This window comes from Pinus tabuliformis, chromosome X, assembly GCF_031772625.1.
Source record: "Pinus tabuliformis cultivar Carrire ecotype Pingquan chromosome X, CPIR1, whole genome shotgun sequence".
Lineage (NCBI taxonomy): Eukaryota > Viridiplantae > Streptophyta > Pinopsida > Pinales > Pinaceae > Pinus > Pinus tabuliformis.
The window spans coordinates 590,250,456-590,270,679 of NC_142308.1; the positions used below are offsets into that span (position 1 = coordinate 590,250,456).

The 20,224-nt window shown below is 33.9% G+C and overlaps 1 protein-coding gene across 6 annotated transcripts in view; it reads right to left on the reverse strand.

Annotated features, from left to right (window-relative positions):
• Positions 1-5,319, reverse strand: part of LOC149141397 (ubiquitin C-terminal hydrolase 13-like) — a 191,242-nt gene extending 185,923 nt beyond the window's left edge. For 2 of the 6 annotated variants that reach the window (XM_089446291.1, XM_089446289.1), the window contains exons 1-9: positions 5,122-5,317; positions 4,937-5,000; positions 4,650-4,794; positions 4,395-4,552; positions 1,214-1,479; positions 844-1,059; positions 584-692; positions 364-479; positions 74-172 (exon numbers count right to left, since the gene is read on the reverse strand). In XM_089446291.1, the coding sequence (XP_089302417.1) occupies positions 74-172; positions 364-479; positions 584-692; positions 844-1,059; positions 1,214-1,479; positions 4,395-4,552; positions 4,650-4,794; positions 4,937-5,000; positions 5,122-5,154 (1,206 nt within the window). In that variant the 5' untranslated portion in view covers positions 5,155-5,317. Of the gene's footprint in view, positions 1-73; positions 173-363; positions 480-583; positions 693-843; positions 1,060-1,213; positions 1,480-4,394; positions 4,553-4,649; positions 4,795-4,936; positions 5,001-5,121 lie in introns of all 6 variants that reach the window. The other 4 variants (XM_089446293.1, XM_089446290.1, XR_016264002.1 and 1 more) reach the window with 3 other exon arrangements.
• Between the last annotated feature and the right edge of the window lie 14,905 nt (positions 5,320-20,224).

Genomic DNA, 20,224 nt, shown 5'->3' on the forward strand with positions numbered 1-20,224 from the left:
AATGTAAACAAAAAATTCTTTCACACTATGACTTAACAAAAAATAAATAAATAAAAATATAATGAGCAATCACCTTGACCATTGTGTCTCGCATGAAATCGCATTCAAATCGCTTCAACTCAAGTTGTAGTACAAGAGGAAAATCAAGGAAAAGAACACCTTTTCTTGCATCCTACAAAAAAAGTAAAATACATTGCTCAGAACGTGCCTGAAAATTTACACATTTTCAAACTAAATTTCTTCAATAAAAGGGAACAATCCACTTCATGATAAAGGAACTAAAAGATAGGAATCACAAATGACAACAGAAAAATATTTAGTTCCATAGACCACCAGTGGACATCTTGAGCTATGGTATTTCACCTGTAGTCCATACTGCTCTGCATGATATTTGTTATCACCATCAAGTTGTTCAACTTCAACATACTTATCAAATGAAGCATAGACATCTTGGCAGCCTTTAACATCAAGCTGTAGATCTAAAGAAAAAAGATTACCATGCCAATATATTAATTGAAGACCTTGGGATGATCCAAAATAAACCTATAGAAAGAATCCAGCATAAATAAAGCAAGAATCTCACCATAGAATGATTCCTTCCTTGTATATTTATAATTCACATTTATGCACTCAATGTTGTTCATATGATGTCCTTCAAATAGATGCTTTATTGTACCCTCAACAGCTGTGCCCTGAAATATTACAATCAACCTCATTTGCTTTTTCTATTTCAAGAAATATTTCACTTGGTAAGAAAAGATAAAAAAATTATCTCATCAATCCAAGTGGATGCCTCACTAACAAGTGTATTTCACTTCAAACCTAGAGGACGAAGAAAAATACCTTCATTTTATCTAACTTCTCGCAAAGTACTCGGTTTAGCTCCTGCACATCATGTTGCATGAAAGAATCATATGTGTCCCATCCGAATGATTTGGTCAAGTCTTTTGTTGAAACGCTGGTGTCACTGTACTGGACTTTATAAAACAAGCTCTGTAGAGCCAAGGGAATACTTTTTGAGGGTATATCATTTTCAGTTGTGGGCATATGATAGACAGCCTGGTAAACAACAATGTCTGTCAGCATTGCATGGACAAAAGGACTAAATGATGCAGTCATCCATAAAAGTGAAAATACATCAAAAATAGTAGAATACAACTAGAAACTGGATAGCTTTCACAGTGAAACATAAAATATTTATTTCACAGCTAACCTTTCTGAAGTAAGGAATATGATACAATGTCTGAAGCAAAGAATTCATGTAGCATGTTTCCCCTTGATTCTTCAGCCCAACAAAACCCGTCTGCTTTTTAGAATCATATGCCCAATAATCAGGTACCCTTCGTGCACTGACTTCTGCTTCCACAATCAAAGTATCGTCTATCAAATATCCTTTTGTGGGGTCGTACACATCAAGTAGAGGCATGAATGATGTGAATCCCCAATCGCTCTCCCGGGCATTGAACTGGTGTTGTGTTTCTGCACGAGTAAAATAAATCATTTTTTTATTGTTCTTAATCAAAGTAATCAGAGAGGAAAATTTGAAATAGTATAACCAAAAAAAATGCTGGAGGTCAAAGTTGCTGAAATTGCATCAAGATAAAATCGGCAAGGGTCTGGAAAATGAAAATCAGTAAAAATTGGCAAAAGTCTAAAAAATTTAAAAGAAATACAAAAAAAACACAAATCAAATCAAAAAAGTGACTTAAGCCTATTTTTTGGATTGCCTTGCGATTTTTATTATTTTATCCTGATTTTTACAAATGTATCCAAATAAAAATTGGCAATTTTCCGGACAGAAAAAAAAAAATGAAAAAATCGGAAATTTCCCATTTTATTGCTATGTTTGCGACACTTACTAGAGGTCATGAATCCAATATTCAAATGTTATCAGTCAATTTCCTGAAATATTCAAAAAGCTTCAACAGAGAAATATTTGGCAAGAGAGTGGAGAGGGTGAATGTGCTTTCGAACTTTACAAAACTAGTGCAACCACCAAACAATGGATCATTTAGCTATGTTTGAAGTTTATTTTATTAAAAAATTCAACAGCAGCACGTAATGTCTCAAAACACCAAGCCATTTACAATAGCATAACAGTTTACTGTCTTTTGATCAATATACTACTGTGACCGCAATTCAAGTTAACTGAAATCTGTCAATGGGGTAACCGTTCAGCAGTTAAGATGGCAGCATGAAAAACTAACCACCAAGGTTCAACTCCCCCACCCCCAATCCCCCCACCAAACTGACCTGAACCTGCCGAGTCCGTCTGGACCACCAAGTCATCTTAGCTGTCAAGGCCTAATGTCATGTGCATGCCATGGACATCAATGTTGCTCTAACTCTGGATTTCTTGATCATCTGAATTTGTATTTAGACTACATGTATGTCACAATTTCTGTAAGTAATGTGATGCCAAAGCATGGGTTGGGTGGGTTGTTATCATCTGTTCTTAGGTAGATTTAGCAATTTTCAGCTTGATGAGTGCAGGTATGTCTAGGATTCTTGTTGATAAGGGCTTACACAAATACCATTTATATTCTATTTAATGAGGAACAAAGTGTGATTTGACTGTTGCTTCATAGGGTGATGCTAAGAGTCTATAATGAGAGGGTTCTGACTCCTGAGGCTCATAGAATCATACTAATGTTCTCTATATTACTATGAATTATTGCATATATGCATTGTGCATGCCAAGAAGATTGCCTGATCTGTTTTTGTATTTAGATGGAATAATGCTTTGATCCTTAGTTATAAAATTTAAGACAAGAAAAAATGCATGTGTATGCTATGCTTTTCACGAGTTTTAAAATTTTAAGTTGTGCCAAAACATGGTTTGGTGGTTATCATGTGTTTATGGGTACAATGTGTCTTTTAGCTTGATGAATGCAGCTACTGATTTTTTAAGAATGAACAGACTATCTGACAACTTTTCAATGAAGTTTAATTATTTTATGTATTTTGAGAAACAATCCACTGAATCGAAATCAATCCAAGTGGGAATTAATTAAATCGGTGAATTTATTCATGGTCTTGTGATTTGAATTGGTTGTTGAAGTTCAGCTATCAAAATTGCAGAATCAGTTCAAATTCTTTTATCCATCTTAAACTTTGGTGAATTTGGAGTTTCAATGAAAAGGATCACCGAACCCTGTTACATAGTTAATAGGCAAGGATGTATGATATGGTAAGATACAAGAGCTAGACCTTCACTAGTCATTTTTACACTATGATGTTATTGGATATGTTTAATATATGACAGAATTTTCATTATTGTCCCCATTCACTTCTAAAATTGTATCAAATTTGAGTTCAATGGATAAGCCAACTAGAACACTGTTAGTTGAAAATTTACCTAAATATAGTGAGAAATGATAACACTCCACTACGAAGGAAAAATTATTAATAATAGAAGAACCCCACTACCCATGGGCTCAGAAATATTAAGAGTTATTGTCATTATTGTAATAATAACTACTGCACCTTATTCAAACACGGCACAACCCTCCGTTGGTTCACAAGTAAAACTGCTGAATAAGATCTTAAACAATACTGCTTCATTCTTGACGCATAGATTTCAGAACTGTGTGACAACAAACCAATCCTTCGAAATAATTTAAAAAAAAAAAATTGTGATATGCTAAAATGCATATCATAGCATTCCAATAACTGATGAGAGTCCTTACCGACTCTGCTTCTCTGATTGTATAATTTCCTTTGACATTAGCACAAACCTATTGGAAATCGTCACTACAGCATCCATACCTTTGTATCTCCTTGTCAACCAAACATCTTCAAAATAGACTATCCGGGTTCTAAATCTCGACCTAGTGAATTATCAAAATTGTGTTTGGGCTCTTGGGCTTCAGCTTGCATTAAGAGCCACTGCAAGAAACCCTCACAAAATAATAATCCAGAAACTGATAAAGCCTAAAACCAATGTATCAGAAGAATTTGTATACTGTAAAATCCATGTTGGAAACTTCAAAGTTCAAACCCTTTTACTGGGAAGGGAGGATTTTGAAATTTGGACCAAAAATGAAGTAGATGTTTCTCGGAATAAAATTTAAGCAATTGAAGGCAACTGCATTTAACTCTGACAGCTCTGACAACTTTCCCTATCCTGAATACAGTAAACATCATCACATATTTTTTTAAATGCCAAACCCTTCCAGCACGCCAAAACCTTGGTAACTTTGATAAACTCGTCCCAACCAACAGACACGGAGAAATACGGACAGAAACAGTTTCTGTCAAATGATATATGTCGCTTCATTTGGCAAAGATCTTTTGGCAGCTTAATCAGCGCAATCCCGTCAATTGAAACTGTAAAGCTAACAATAAGAAAACAAGCAACAATTTCTTCCAACTCAAAGGAATTACAGACATACCTTTCTTGACGGTGAACTTGTGATGAATCTGATTAACAATAGCCAGACTGAAAAAGGCATATCTGCTCCAACCATAAGGTAATGTAGCGGAATCTGCCACATCTAAGTAAATGGATAAGTGGTCCACGTTGTTCCCTTTGGGGAATATCAAGACACGCCTGGACCATCACAAATCCATGAAAAAATCATCCTTCACGACTATCAAACATCTATCCAATTCAATTGACGTCAATTCAATATCGCAAACCCTCTTACCATTTATAACCCCCTACTATGAAAACATCCGAGTAACACTTCTTTACATTCAATCTGGAGACATGCTCAATCGGCCAAGTGAATTTGAATAGTGGGGGCTCCTCCGTGGGCTGATTCTCTACTGTACTCACTGACTCGCTTTGTGCTACAAAAAATCCCGAAGCGGGGATAATAAAACCACCATAGCAAACGCGCAAATTTAAGAGTAGAAATTACACAATTAAAGCAAACGAAGAAGAAAGAAGAATAGGGTATTCTGTACGAAAGTAACCAAGTGCACGAGCTACCTGGTTCCATTGTATCAATACCGTCTGTGTAATCGGAGTTGGGCATCAACATTTCTTCGTCCTCCTGCACAGAAAAATGGAGTATCAGCATCCACGATACAGCCATTGAATCCCGAATCAACAGCATAGATATGCATGTAGAATTTCAATTAATGAGTGGGTAAATGAATTTTTCAAAGCTTTACATCCAGAGGACGAGGGGGTGTCATCATAGTCATTCCGGACTGGTATCTCACTCTTTCGATGTCACCATGTTCCTCGCTTGGGATTCGACCTCGCAGGTTTCAACCTCCAAATCCCAAATTCTTAAGGTAAAGAACAAGAATGACCAAAATGAAATAAAGTATACAGTCTCCAAATTCAAAGGTTACAGAGCCATATAAATTTTGTTTATTCTCTCACAAAGTCCACCCACTCGAGTGGTCTCCTAGGGGGCACATGTGTCAATTCCTTCTTTGTCCTTTGTTCACCTTACACTCAACCAAGGAAACCTAAGCGAAAGGATCCTTTCTTACCAAGGACCTCATGTCAAAAATAAAAATTAAATTAAATTACTTTATTATTATTATAAAAATTAAATTAAATTACTTTATTATTATAACAAGGAGCCACTGTTGTGGCGCTAGTCCCTGCCGGTTAATAGAAGAGTTTGGTGAGTTATTATTATGAGATTTAATATGTGTTTAATTTGCATTATCATCAGAGCTGATTTGCATTACTAGTGTGTTGTAGGCATGCTTATTTGTATTAAGATTTAGTGAATTGGATAGCGAATTGTTGTATGGACTTTTTGACTTTATGCAAAGAGTGAAATATAATGAACTTTGCGTTTGTTAAGTAAGAATTGTGATAAATGTAAGATTAGTTTTAGATGTAATTTTCCAATGTGTCATGATTTAGAAAATGTTTAGATTAATAATTAAAATGTAATAAAATTTAAGAGTGAATCATGGAAACCTTGACGGGGAAAAACTATAAAAGGTAATAATAATGCATTATAATGTATGAAGAATTAGAGATTTAAATGCATAAAAATGAATTCATGGTGCATAAAAGATAGAATTTTGTTATTTTTTTACATTTGAATATTATGGAAATATTCATAAAATGATAATGAGCAAATAAACATTATTATGAATATAAATTTGTTAATTAAATCCGTAGTGGAGAGTGTTCAATATTTAGATAAATGATTGTCGAAAGTCAAAAAAGAACTTAAGCATTTAAAAATTATGGAGTCTTGAACCCATAATTGAAAGATTAGATATCTAGTAACATGTTTGGACATAAGTGATACCATTCGGGTTAATGTCAATGATTGGGGAATTATTCCATGGTCAAAAGAACAAAAGATATATTTATTTAAAAATATTGTTTATCATAACTTTAGTGTGAACTTTAAATTTCTCCAATTACTAATTAGCAAAGAAAATAAACCCTGCATCTAATTTCTAATTAGTAATTTGTTGCATTTAATTAGTAATTTGTTGTGATGCAAAAGGACATGACTTTTGGTCTTTTTTATAGTTTTGGGTTAGTAAATATAGGATCTAAGTACAATAGCAAAGTAATTTTGATAAGTTTATTTTATAAATTAAAAACTAAAATAAACAGATTAAAATTAAAAAAACATTTAAACTCTACGAGTTGAAATGTAAATTGATCATGATCTGCAAGAAAAAATTCATTATCTTTTGGTGTTGTATACTCTTGCTTTCTGCAATATCTGTGTTCCATTTAAGCAAGTTAGTTTTTTTATTGAAATTTTTTCAAAGTATAATGAAAGCACTTACATCACAGATAAACAGATGGCATTAAACATAGTTGTTTTTCTATTTTGTGATTATCTTAATTAGGGAGTATAGTTTAATATAATTCATTTATTTGGCATAACATAAGCATAGGAGGTATGATGACATATAGAATGATGAAATTTGGGATAATTGAAAATAATAAAAGAATGGAGATTGACTATACCACTTCAAATTACTCTATTTATTAGTTAGAAATAATGTTTTGAGAGCTTGATTTTTTAAAAGTTATTATGTTATTAAACTTTATACCTGGTGACAAGAAAGGCTTGCCTTGGCATAAGCTAATTATTGCAGGTTAATACAACTGGGAGAAATGATATTACATGTTATAAATTATGAAAGTCATATTCAATTAATACTGTTTTAAATAAAAAATAGATAACAGTTCATTTCAATGTGGGAATCTTTTTATTCAAGGAATTTTATTTCTTTGTGATTGGAAGAGTAATCTTTCCATTATGAATACTGAATAATAAAAATATTATAGGAAATTTATACTTAGTTAAAACTATAAATAATTTAATAGTTATAATTAAATATGAATGGATAAGCAGTATTTAATATTATATGGGTAATTTAAATCATAAAATGCATTATTTATTTAAACATGAAAGATAGAGTGTGATATTACAATTAAATAAAAATAAATAATAATAATATTTTTATATTGGATCAGAGATATTGAAATTTAATTAAACATTAGCATAATGAATCAAGAGCCATAGAGACAAAATAAAAACTGCCAATGCAATTTTTATTAACTATTAATTAATGCATTAAACATTAGCATAATGAATCAAGAGCCATAGAGACAAAATAAAAACTGCCAATGCCAATTTTTATTAACTAATAATTAATGGAACATTCGACTAGATGAATGTTCAGATACAAGATGATCATTTAAGAACATAGGATTTGTGCTGTAACATTTTGCCATTCTGTCAATACAATGTCATTTTGTCAGCAATGACAGCACTTCATTCCAAGTCTGCATGTTTCAAAAATTTCAGTTGAAGGGGATCCCATGGAATTTGCAGAAATTTATGCTTCTTTATACTAGCTTAACTGCTGAATTTTAACAAGATCATTTCCAGACTTTCCTAGAATGGCTGCAACTGTGAGTTTAGATGTTAGAACTTCAACTGTAGTTTTTGTGATAAGCTGACCAGCTGCTGTCACACTGCCAAAGGTGATATACAATGCCAAGGACATTAGTACAGAAATACTGATCAACAAAACCACTATGATAGTAGCAATTGACAAAATTTTGCAAATGTTGTGTACCTTTCAAATCTAGCAGAAATCCGTTGACGAAGAATTGGGTCCTCAAACTCAGAGAAATTGCCAATACTGTTTATATTGCGATTTGACTGAATTTTGAAACAAAGCATATAGTTAGTACTGCAGGGGTTCGTGTTTGCAGACAGATTTATGGTTAATTATCTTAAATAGAAATTTAATTGAATCAAGGAATCTGCTTTTGTTCTAAGAAATCAAAATCAAAAAGTAGCAACAGAGGGACAGTAGACGAATTGTTGGCAAACGTTGGAAAATGTCGGAGGGAGATCAAGAACTGCATACAAAATTGGTGCACTTGTTTGCTGTGGATTGCCTGAAATTTCAATCAGTGATTCAGATTTTCCTGGTCTAACTTCAAGAAGATTAACTTTGGCATGAGAAATCTGACCATACAAAGAAAACATGATCAGTAAATAAAGTGTGTTCATAGCAAGGCATCAACAATTGAGCTTGTTATTTGAGCATGCAAGAGTCCATGGTTATTTGAGCATTATAAGTTAATGGCATTGTGGTTGAATATTGAGGGTTTGTCTTAACTGTGGTCGGCATGCGTTGTGGTGGTCTGATCGGCGGCCAGCTGTTCCTCCTCGAGATGCTGGAAAGTTCGGCTTGGGTTTTACTGTCTTCGTGGCCTTTGGGTTTTACTGTCTTCGCGGCCTTTGGGTTGGTATTGTTACTTGCTTGTTTAGCTCTGCAGTCTGTCTGATTTTTCGTCTGTGGTGGAGTTCCTGGTTGCTCGGGTATTGTTACTTGCTTGTTTAGCTCTGCAGTCTGTGCGATTTTTCGTCTGTGGTGGTCTTGTGGGCGGACAACTGTCCCTCGTCGAAATCCTGGAAAGTTACTCGACTTGGGTTTTACCGTGTTCGCGCCCTTTGGGTTATTATTGTTACTTGGTTGTTTAACTCTGCAGTCTTGCCTGCTTCGTAGGTCCAGCAGTATTGTCTCTTCGTTTCCTTCAAGAGTCCATGGTTATTTGAGCATTATAAGTTAATGGCATTCTGGTTAAATATTGAGGGTTTCTCTTACCTGCATGGCTTTTATGAGCGATATAAGCTAAGTCGAACCAAGGTTTTGGGGGTTGGAAAGGTTGGTTTTGGGGGTGGAAAGGTTTTGGGGTGTTATTGGGGGCCTTGCATCGTTCGAGGTGAAGGGCACGTGGTCCGGTGACTCCCAAGCCGTTGTGTAACGTTGGTATGAATCGGACCGTGTTCGCGCCCTTTGGGTTATTATTGTTACTTGGTTGTTTAGCTCTGCAATCTCTGCGATTTTTCGTTTGTATTTGTTGTATTGTCTGCGGTGAAAACACAATGCGGTTTCTGCCTGCCGTGATGTTGTGGGCTTGTCTTAGCTACATGGGTTTTATGGAAATTTCTGTAAATGTCGGTTTCGACCGGCATTTGGAACGAGACGACCTGAGTGAAGCTATGGCGTGTATTCAAGGTTTTTCGGTTGTATAATTTATGTGTATGTTTACTTTGGTGCATAATGTTTTTTTAAGTTTGTAATTCTGTTATGGATCTATGAATATTTGACTTTGATATTGCTCCTAGAACGGAAGGTTGCTTTGTTGACTAAAGTTGTATAAGACTAAAACACATGCCTAAGATGGCTTGTTGCAGCTTTGCAATGTTGACGAGATCTGTTTTGATTTGCAAAAACAATTTATTAGAAAGTGAGTATTGTACATACCTGAACCAACTGATCAGTTTCGAAAGCACACCGAGGAAGTTGTTCTCTTTGTAATATTCTAATATTGGCAGCTGTTGTGTGCCTCATATCAGAAGTCAGTACAGCACCCCTGCAAATTAGACAACACAATTTCAAAATAAGATCAAGTTGCTGAAACATACTTTATCATATGCAATCCTATTACTGCTTACAGAACTGTATCTGCGATCAAACTTCAGATTCACGCTAACTAGCTAAACATGAGAATGCAGAAGGAGAGATCAAAAGTGTGAGGCTACAAAGCCATAAACTTTTGGAACAAGGCTTGTAGCACGTGCTTTTCAATGAGGTCTAATAGAAACATTGGCTGAAAATATTGCACAATGCTGAGGATGTAGGCAATTAAATGCAAAGAACCGACTATAAATTTTAGGCACGGGTTTCATAAAAAGGTTTAAGTCCCCTTGCCGAAGTACTCCAAAGGTAGCTTCTGCATACACAACACTGTGTGTGAAGTGCACTTCAAATGATATAAAAAATGAAATGGGTTGAGGTAAACTTACTGCTTGGACATTCTTTATCATGCTTATTTTAAAAGCTTGCATCATTTTATTTATTATTTCTAAATAACTATGTGTCATGATCTTTCTTTTTTTATTCTCAAGTCAAATGAATGCAATTAAACTAAAACAGAATGCACACAGAATCCATACTAACACGTAGGAAAGTTTTAGAGACATATATGTAAAACCAAGTGAAGCAGAAAATAAACGTACTTTCACGTTGAACTCTGAGCGGTTCTGTTTTAGAAGATAAAGAATTGCAAAAAAGTCATTTCTATCTATATCTGAATCCAACAGAATTTGATGCGGTGCTGCATGCGATGGAAAAATTTGACAACTTAGGTAAGCTAACAGAAATATTTGGGAAAGAATAAACACATGTAACATCATCATGATGCTGTGTCACGAGTTGCACTTTATATCATCAACTGCACTTGCTCATGCAAATAAACTAGTTGAGTCAAAACAGTAGTCAAATTATGCAAGACTGAAATAACATGGAAGTGTAACCTAAAACATCTCAACTCAATTTTGCATCTAATAATATCTTGATCCATAAATAAAACAAAGATGTCTGGATAAGGTATTTGCAAAAAAACCTGAAATACTTGCAAACAGAAAGAAGCATCAAATAGTTGCAGATTGTACTTGCCTTATGTGAGCAGGGAACAACACAATTTCAAAATAAGATCAAGCTGCTGAAAGGTGTTTTATCGTATGCAATGCTATTACTGGTTACAGAACTGTATCTGCAATCAAACTTCAGATTCACGCTAACTTGAGCCTCCTTTTACCCTGATTGAAGCTGTTTTTCTTCTGATGCACCACCAAGTAAAACAGAACGTCAACAATGCAGCAGAAGATTCAAACTGAAGTGACAGATAGGAGAAGAAAAAAAATAAAGTAACAGATAGAGGATAATCATAATGCCACAGTACGAAATCCTCGAAAGGATACGCCACTTTGATTTCTACTCAGCTTGCAAATTTAGGGGATAATCGTATTAATTTGTAATGAAATCCTTAACAAGTATAAGGATATGCCACTTTGATTTTACTGAAAGCTTGAGAATTTAGGAGATAATCATATTAGCTTGGAATGAAATACTTTGATTGGCAAAAACAATTTTTTAGAAAGTCAGTATTGTATATACCTGAACCAAGTGATCAGTTTCGAAAGCACACCGAGGAAGCTCTCCTCTTTGTAATACCCTAATATTGGTAGCTGTAGCGTGCCTCATATCAGAAGTCAGTGCAGCACCCCTGCCAATTAGACAACACAATTTCAAAATAAGATCAAGCTGCTGAAAGGTATTTTATCATATGCAATGCTATTACTAGTTAGAGAACTGTATCTGCCATCAAACTTCAGATTCATGTTAACTAGCTAAACATGAAAATGCAGAAGCATATTCATATTACTTTTGCATTTGTTCTGGACGTGAAGGCCAGCATGTTCCTGCATTTTGCAATCTGTAGAAGAAACAGTTGGTTAGAATAAAATGATAACACTGTAAATTGAACAGAGGACATATTTGAGAGAAAACATGTTAAGGAGTTATCTGAACTAAGGCTTCTTCTGCAATACTTATGGCTGTATAAGAGTAAAACAGATCTCTAACATGGCTTGTTCCAGTTTTCCAATCTTGACGAGATCTGTTTTAATTTGCAAAAACAATTTATTACAAAGTCAGTATTGTATATACCTGAACCAACTGATTAGTTTCGAAAGCACATTGAGCAAGGCGTTCTGTTGGTAATATTGTAATATTGGCAGCTGTTCTGTGCTTCGTTTCAGAAGTCATTGCAACAGTGCTGCTAATTAGACAACAAAATTTCAAAATAAGATCAAGCTAAACAAGCAGAACAGGAACGCCACCAACAACAAATACAAACTTCATATTCATGCTAACTAGTTAAACATGGCAATGCACAAGGAGAGATCAAAACCATGAACCTACAAAGTCATAAACTTCTGAAATAAGGTTTGGACTTCAAATGATATAAAAAATGAAATGGGTTCAGATAAACTTACTGGTTTGAAATTCAGCATTGAGTCCGAGCAAGAATACCAATGGAATGAGTGGAAGCTACCAGAAATGTATATTAGCCATTGTGTCCTTTGTGCTTTGTAGATTGGAAACCATGTGAGCATTGTTCAGATTGTAAACTGCAATCATGTCAGCAGTCTCCAGATATATGGCATATTCAGATGGTCTGTGGGATAAATTCTTTCTTGGTAATGTTACCAGATTTTATGCAAAGCAGTTACCCTGTAGCATTTGTTTCCAAAATATACTCTACGTTTGACTTTGAATCAGATGTGTTTAGGAACATGGAAAAAATTTAAGCAAATTGTACAGCTAACAGTAAACAGAAACATAGGTAATATAAAACAAAACCTTTCGAGCCCAAAACTTTCATTTGGCTTAAGGTTATAATGCTATTATAATGAAAAATCATGCGGATCAAGCAACGGTCAGCAATTGATCGATTGCATATAGTCCCAGGGAAGGACTAATAATACGAAATGCATTATGTCATAATTGCATTTTCAAACAACATATATTCATTTTAAAGTCCATATAGTTTGATGCTATTTATAAAGTCTAGCTTCAAGCATGTTGTAGAATGCGTTCGATCTCAAATACAAGACAGAAACACAAACAATACAAATAGACATGTATAAAGACTTTCTAGGCCTGTTTCCTGAATCGTTGGCTACAGTATGCAACAAACAAAAACTAACATAGCATTCAGCCATAACATAGGAGGAGACAGAAATGACTAGCCGATTCAATATACAAATTGTCATTTAATCAATCTATGGAATCTTTGCTGTTTGCATTCAGCAGCTGTAGATACAAAATTATTGCTGACCTGATGTTGCATTTGCTGTATTCAATGATATAATTTAAACCAAACATGGTACTTTTTAAGATGCGACAAAAATATACATACAAAAGCTGACAAGACAATCTCTCGTTGTCAAGCTTGAAGCATGATGCAGAATGCGTTCCATTTGAGATAGAGAACAGAGACAAAAACAGTACAAACACATATGCATAAGGACTTTCTAGCCTTTTTTCATCAACTGTTGTGTTACATATTCTTTGTAAATGACTCAAAATTGCAAGTCAAATACTTGTATTATCGTGAGAGCATAATATGAAGAAACATGTTCATATTACTTTTGCATTTGTTATGGATGTGAAGGCTGCCATGCTCCTGGATTTTGTAATCTATATAACAAACAGTTAGTTAGAACAAAATGATAACAGTGTAAATTGAAGAGAGGACATATTTGAGAGAAAACATGTTAAGGCATATGTTGATGTACCTTCCATTTGTTAGTTGACATGTAATAGCTCACTATCTTCATTGAGTGTGAACTTGCTCTGAATTTTGAAGTCACGTAAGATGTAAACAGTGGTAGCTTTCTGTTGCAAATATGTCTCATATGACATTGATTTTAAATCAGGAAGTAACTCATGTAATAAGGGCTCCCTGATAATGCACTGGACAAAGTTATTTGTAATGGATTCTATTACAGCATTTATACAATGCTTGTAGAGGAAAGGGCAATTATCATTGCATTGTGAACAGAAAATTGTTGCATTGGCTATTGCTATGGATGAATTCACTGGGCAGTTACAAATTGCACAAACAGGTTCGAAAGGAGTTGAATATGGATTTGTTGCGGTCAGAATACCTTCGACCTGTTTATAAAACATTCAAACGTTAATTTACATTATTACATGCCAAATGCAAATGCAGCAAAAACATTGTTATTGCTATACTTACAGCATAGGTAGATGTAGTTAGTTTTGTGAGATTGTTGAGTGCATCTGTGTTAAGTTCAGTCTTGAACGTTGACTTCGATGCTCTGAATATTGTCTCTGTTGTGTTTACCTTTTTTGTTAAATTTTTGAAAAGAATGAGCGGAAAGTGTCCTTTTTGCAATTGTTTTTCCATTGAAAGGAAAAATTGTTCATATGTGTCAAAGAGTTGCAACTGCAGAACAGAAATGGCTATGTATTGAAAAATACAAAAAGTAATATGCAACTACATTGTTCGTATGCATTGAAAAATTGCAATTGCAGAAGACAAATTACAAAAACTATGGACAAATTACAACAACTATGTATTGAAGTGATGCATGTTATTTACTGACAATTAGGAATAAGTAACATCTGAATACATACAGTTGCATTGTCGTTTTCAGAATCTCCATCTTTGATATGGAGTATGTAATGCAATCCAACTCGTTTGGCAAGTATAACGGCAGCAGCGATTGTGCCAATTGGGTACATTTCTTTTTTGTTTGCAAATTGCCTAATGGTCGTATTGGGAATGAAGCGATATTCTTTGCAAACTTCAGGTACAGTTTCTATGATACTTGATTCATTAAGCAATATTATTTTGTCACAGTCACCGCGATCATAAACACTTTTAGGCAATATCCTGAAGTTTGTAATTGAGATGCTGTTGCCTTGCAAAATTTTGTGTTCATGTCGCTCCACCAAATGTGCAGGTACACTCAACGTTATAGTCATCATTCCTTGAGCATCTGTCAAATCAGCTCGCAATACTTGACGTGATTTGTTTGCTTTGTCAAGGAATGCACTATAGACAACCATTATGTCTCCAACAAATAGCTGCCCAATTTTACGACTATTGAGATCTTCAATTGATACTTTAATTGGCAGTATCTGTTTTTGCCTATTAAATTGCCTAGTTAGAAATTGCTATAAACATTTGTAGAATACTATGTTTCTCCTAAAGACTGAATAACTAGAAATAGATTAGAGTGTTGTGTTTCATATGCATACCTTTTTGATGTATCATTTTGCACGTTTGTTGAATGAAGTTTGGTTGCGATTGTTTCAGTGGGACTAACACAAGCAAACGCATGGTTCAATATGATGTGGATATTATCACATGTATTTTGTCATAAGCAATCAATAAAGAAATTGTCATATGTAACCTGTACATGTCTTCTTGCTGCATTGTTTGGGGGGACTTACTACTAGTGCTTTCTTCACTCGTCCAAGATTTTCTAATTTATATACATTTAAATATAGATATGTAAAAAGAGAAGATATATATAGTAAACACTAATCTGACATATATACATTTAAATATAGATATGTAAAAAGAGGAGATATATATAGTAAACATTAATATTTTAAATAGCAAATAGCATATTTGTATAGTTGCGATACATACCTTTTCAAAGCAAGTGGTTGGTTTGCCTTTCCTAATTGAGTTATGTGGTCTATTTCTTCAGTTGTTTGTTTTCCTTTTTCAGGATTTATGCTATGTTATAGAATAGGAACATATATTTAGTTCAATTTCAAAGAGCATATAGAAGTAAACAGTTAACAAGGAACATTAAAACCATAGAACCATACATATGTAAAGATAGAATGGATATATACTAAACATTAACATTCTAAATACAAATTGGCATATTTGTATAGTTGTCATAGACATACCTTGCTGAACATTATTATTCTAAATACAAATTAGCATATTTGTATAGTTGTCATAGACATACCTTTGCAAAACAAGTGGTTGGCTTGCCCTTTCTAATTGCGTTATGGATTCTATTTCTTCAATTGTTTCGTTTCGTCTCTGAAGATTTAGGCTATGTTATAGAATAGTAACATATATTTAGTGCAAACTAGAAGTAAAAACTGAACAAGAACATTAAAACCATAGAACCATACATATGTAAAAATAAAAATAGAATGCATATATAGTAGACATTAATATTCTAAATACAAATTACCATTTTTCTGTAGTTCTCATAGACATACATTTGCAAAACAAGTGGTTCGTTTGCGCTTTCTAATTGGCTTATGCATTCTATTTCTTCAATTGTTTCATTTCCTTTTTCAAGATTTATGCTATGTTATAGAATAGTAAGACATATTTAGTACAAGTCAAAAGAACATATAAAAGTAAAACTTGAACAAGAAGACAAGATCCATAGAAAAGGAAAGGCAAAAAGAATATACTCTGTTTGTTTATGTTGCATGTTGTTGTTCTTTTTTCTTGGTCGTTCTGTTCAATTGAAAAGGGTTTTACTAGCAGAATCTGCATGCATAAATAGATGAGGTCATATCTGCAAATTTATGATAGGATAGTTGTGTTGGTTAATTGAAAAGGCTGTCTTTGGCATAAGTTGCATTGATCAATACAGAACGCCATATATGTAAATGTAGAATAGAATGCATAGTATGTATGCTGTTATCACTTCGTTTACCACAAAAAGATATTGTAGTATGCTTTAGTAAAATAGATATGGTAAAAGCAATGAGCTATCGCAAAAATGTCAAAATTTGGAATTTTGTAAACTGTTTCATGTGTATATCATAGGTCAAGGACAAGAGATATTATATCATGGTCAGACCAATATGCATCCAATACGAAAATTCTATACTTTATATTGCCTAGATTTGCCCAAACATGGTCAATCAATGATTTGTGCATGCTATTAGTTTTGTCAACTAGGAAATGAAGATTGTAGTTTTGCATGTAGGTTTCTAGCTGCTTTGTTTTTTGATTGCAATGCACCATATCAATATTGAAGTCCCCTTGTATAACTATGATATTGTTTAGATCTAACTGGTATAAGGCTTTTGCAATGACGTTGAGGATATTGTTTAGGTTTGCATGTGGCGATGCATATATATTGAGTATTGCAATTTGTAATGTGTGAACTTTTATTTTTGCAAACAATGCTTCTACAAAGCAGTCTTCAAAATGGGTATGTTCAAGGATAATGATATTTTCCTTTATCAATATCATTACTCCATGCTTAATGCAACTTGAGATGCAATTGAAATTTTTGAAGTATTCATTTTGCATAGACAGCAACATATGTGTTTCTTGTAAGCACAAGATATCAGATTGCATTGTGTCATAGTCATTGCATATGTTAGTAAGATGCGCATGAAGATTGCGAGTGTTCAATGAAAGAATAAAGATGGATCGCAATGATTGTATTGATGAACAGTCATATTCTAGTTGCCATTTTGCAGTGGTTTGCAAACGTTGCATTTCAGAATTTACTTTTTGCTTGACCTTGAAGTTACTATGTTTAAGAGGATTAAGCAAATACAATGATTCTATGTTTCTGACACGTGATAGTGCTGTGTATACTAGGCCATGCACTTGTACTCCAGTAGGGTCGAATGCAAGCCTATCCAAGGTTAAGCCTTGTGATCTATGTATTGTGCGTGCACATGCAAGTTGAATTGGAAATTGTTTTCGTATTTTCAATGGCGCCATCTTTGATGTCATAGGCATTGGTTTTGATCTTCGCAATATTGGTGTCCAATCATGTGCTATCTCTGAAGTGTACAAATGACCTAGTTTTCTAGATTGTCGATGACCAATATTAGGGTCATGGAACTTAATCCATAGAACATCGACCTTATTTGTATGGGTATATGCTTTAACTATTCCATCTGCACCATTCACTAGCCCATCTGGTGCATCATAATTGCAAGCATACATTTCAACTAACATGTTCAACTTTATCAAAAGCTGTGGAGGCAAAATAGCCGTATGTTGATGAGCTGCGAAATTGTCACTATTCTCCTCATTTTCGTCAATTGCATTAATCAAAATTTCTTTGCCAGGCATTAGCATCAACATTTTCTTGTTATGCATTGCAACATCTTTGTTTTTGTAAAATAAGTAGGGAAATGTTGGATCATTTGGTACAGGGCGCATGCAACTTGTATTCATGTATGTTATATCGTCAAATGTTTGACAATTTGTTCGCATTCTATTTAACACTGATATGAATCTCTTATTTGTTTGTCGCATTGTCATATGCAATTGGAAGCACTTGACATTATCCTTCCAGAAATCATGTGTTATTGTTTGATTGTTGATTGTTGGTTGTTCAAAAATAAGAGAGTCTTGAATAGGTTGTGCTTGATAGAAATCACCACAAAATATGATGTCAATGTTCCCAAAGTATTTTGTTTGGACATGTTTTATGTTTCTGAGTCTATTGTCAATAGAATATAAGAACCGACTTCCAATCATCGAGATCTCATCTATGAAAGCTACTTGCAATTCTTGATATAGCTTTGATAAGTTGTCCAATACTTCTTTGCTCAGTGAGAACAGTTGAGACTTGTTAAAAGGCATTAGCAATGCAGAATGGATTGTTGTTCCACCTGCATTATATGCAGCTTTTCCTGTGTATGCTAATATTAGACCTTTTGGTTTCATAGGATCAGTTGTGTTTTGTGAATCATAAATTCGTATAAGCATTTGGAAAATCGCTTTTGCTGTGAGCGTTTTACCTACACCTGCTCCACCTGTAATAAAAAGGTAAATTGGTTCCTTGGGGTTTTTCTTTTTTTTAACTGCAATGTCTTTTACAATTGCTTGTTGTTCTTTGTTCAAGATTCTTCTAAGTTTGTAATATTCATTGTTCTCCATTAAAAATGGATGGGCAGTAATTTGAAATCCAAGATTGATTTTTTTCTTCATTTCAAATTGTTTTGGAAATTGCAAGTCCGATTGCAAATCATATTCCTCATAATGGGAATTGTTCTCTTGGTCTTGCATATTCATTTCGTTAGTATTCAAAGAACTAATTTGCTCATTTGTTGCAGTCTCTAAATCACCCCATGTTGGATTGATGTTATATGTAAATTTGGCTTCATTAACTTGAATTGTTTTTTCATGTAATGTATATGCAGAGAGCCATGTAGGCAATTCTTGTTTCAATGTATCTTCACAATTTTCAAATGGCATATATAACAATAATTTCTCTCGACAAAAGTTTTCAATATCATTGTGTTTGTTATATTTGACAAATCGTATAACATTTGGTTTTTTCCTTTTAGATATGGGTTTGCCATTTTTCTTGTAATTTGATACAAATTCTGCAAGGCAGATTTTGCTAATGGAACTTGGTCGTCCAATGTAGTAGTCAACAATGGAATGGCACATAACATCTTCTGAATCATCAGGTTCTTGTTTCAAAAGAATAGGTGGTTTAAGCATAAACGTCCGTTCATCAACTGGAGACGTGTTCACAAATATACATTCCCTTGAACTAGAATTCAATGGCAATGAAAGTGCTATATGCACTGCTTGTTGAGCTGACATTTGCTGTAGATTGAGTAATGTATTTCCAAGTTTACGAATCATTTGCATAGCGTCAATTTCATCTTTCTGATGCTCTTTCCGTATTCTTCTAAATGCATTTGTCATAGACTTGTCAATTTTGGTCATATATGAACTACAATACGATGCTGCAGCATATGCATTTAGCACAAATTGTGCATCTGTATTTGCATTCCATAAAGCAGGGATACCGTTTGCAAAACTGTTATTCCAAATGTGAGAAGGTTTTCGTTTCAGGAAAATTGTTGGTTGCTTTACTGTATGTTGCAATAGTTCTATGTACTCATTTTGTAGCAGCCCTATTTCTAGGAGGAAATCGTCATGTGTTGTTGAATCATTGTAGTTTGTTTGCTCCAAGAATGCAAAAAACGATATTGATTTCTCTACAATTTTTGTATTTTTTGCATTGGTTGGTTCAATGATCATTGTTGATTTCATTGGTGGCATGGGGAAGTTGTATCTGCAATTTGAATTTTTTCGCTTCTTACAATTTTTTGTATGGTGATGTTTATGCAATTTAGCAACTTCTGGCTCCAAATGATCTGTATTACAAGTGATGTAATTGTCAAGAAACTTCTCAATTTCTGAGTTGCTTTCTTTTCCATATATTGGAGCATTCTCTATCCATAACAGTCCATGTTCATGTTCAGTTCCTCTATTTTGGAATTCTGTTACAAAATAGTAATCAGATATTTTTCCAATGAATGTAGTATCTTGACATATCAATCGCTTTATAGCATTAATTCTATGTCTATAGTATTGGCTACATGTGACTGGATATTT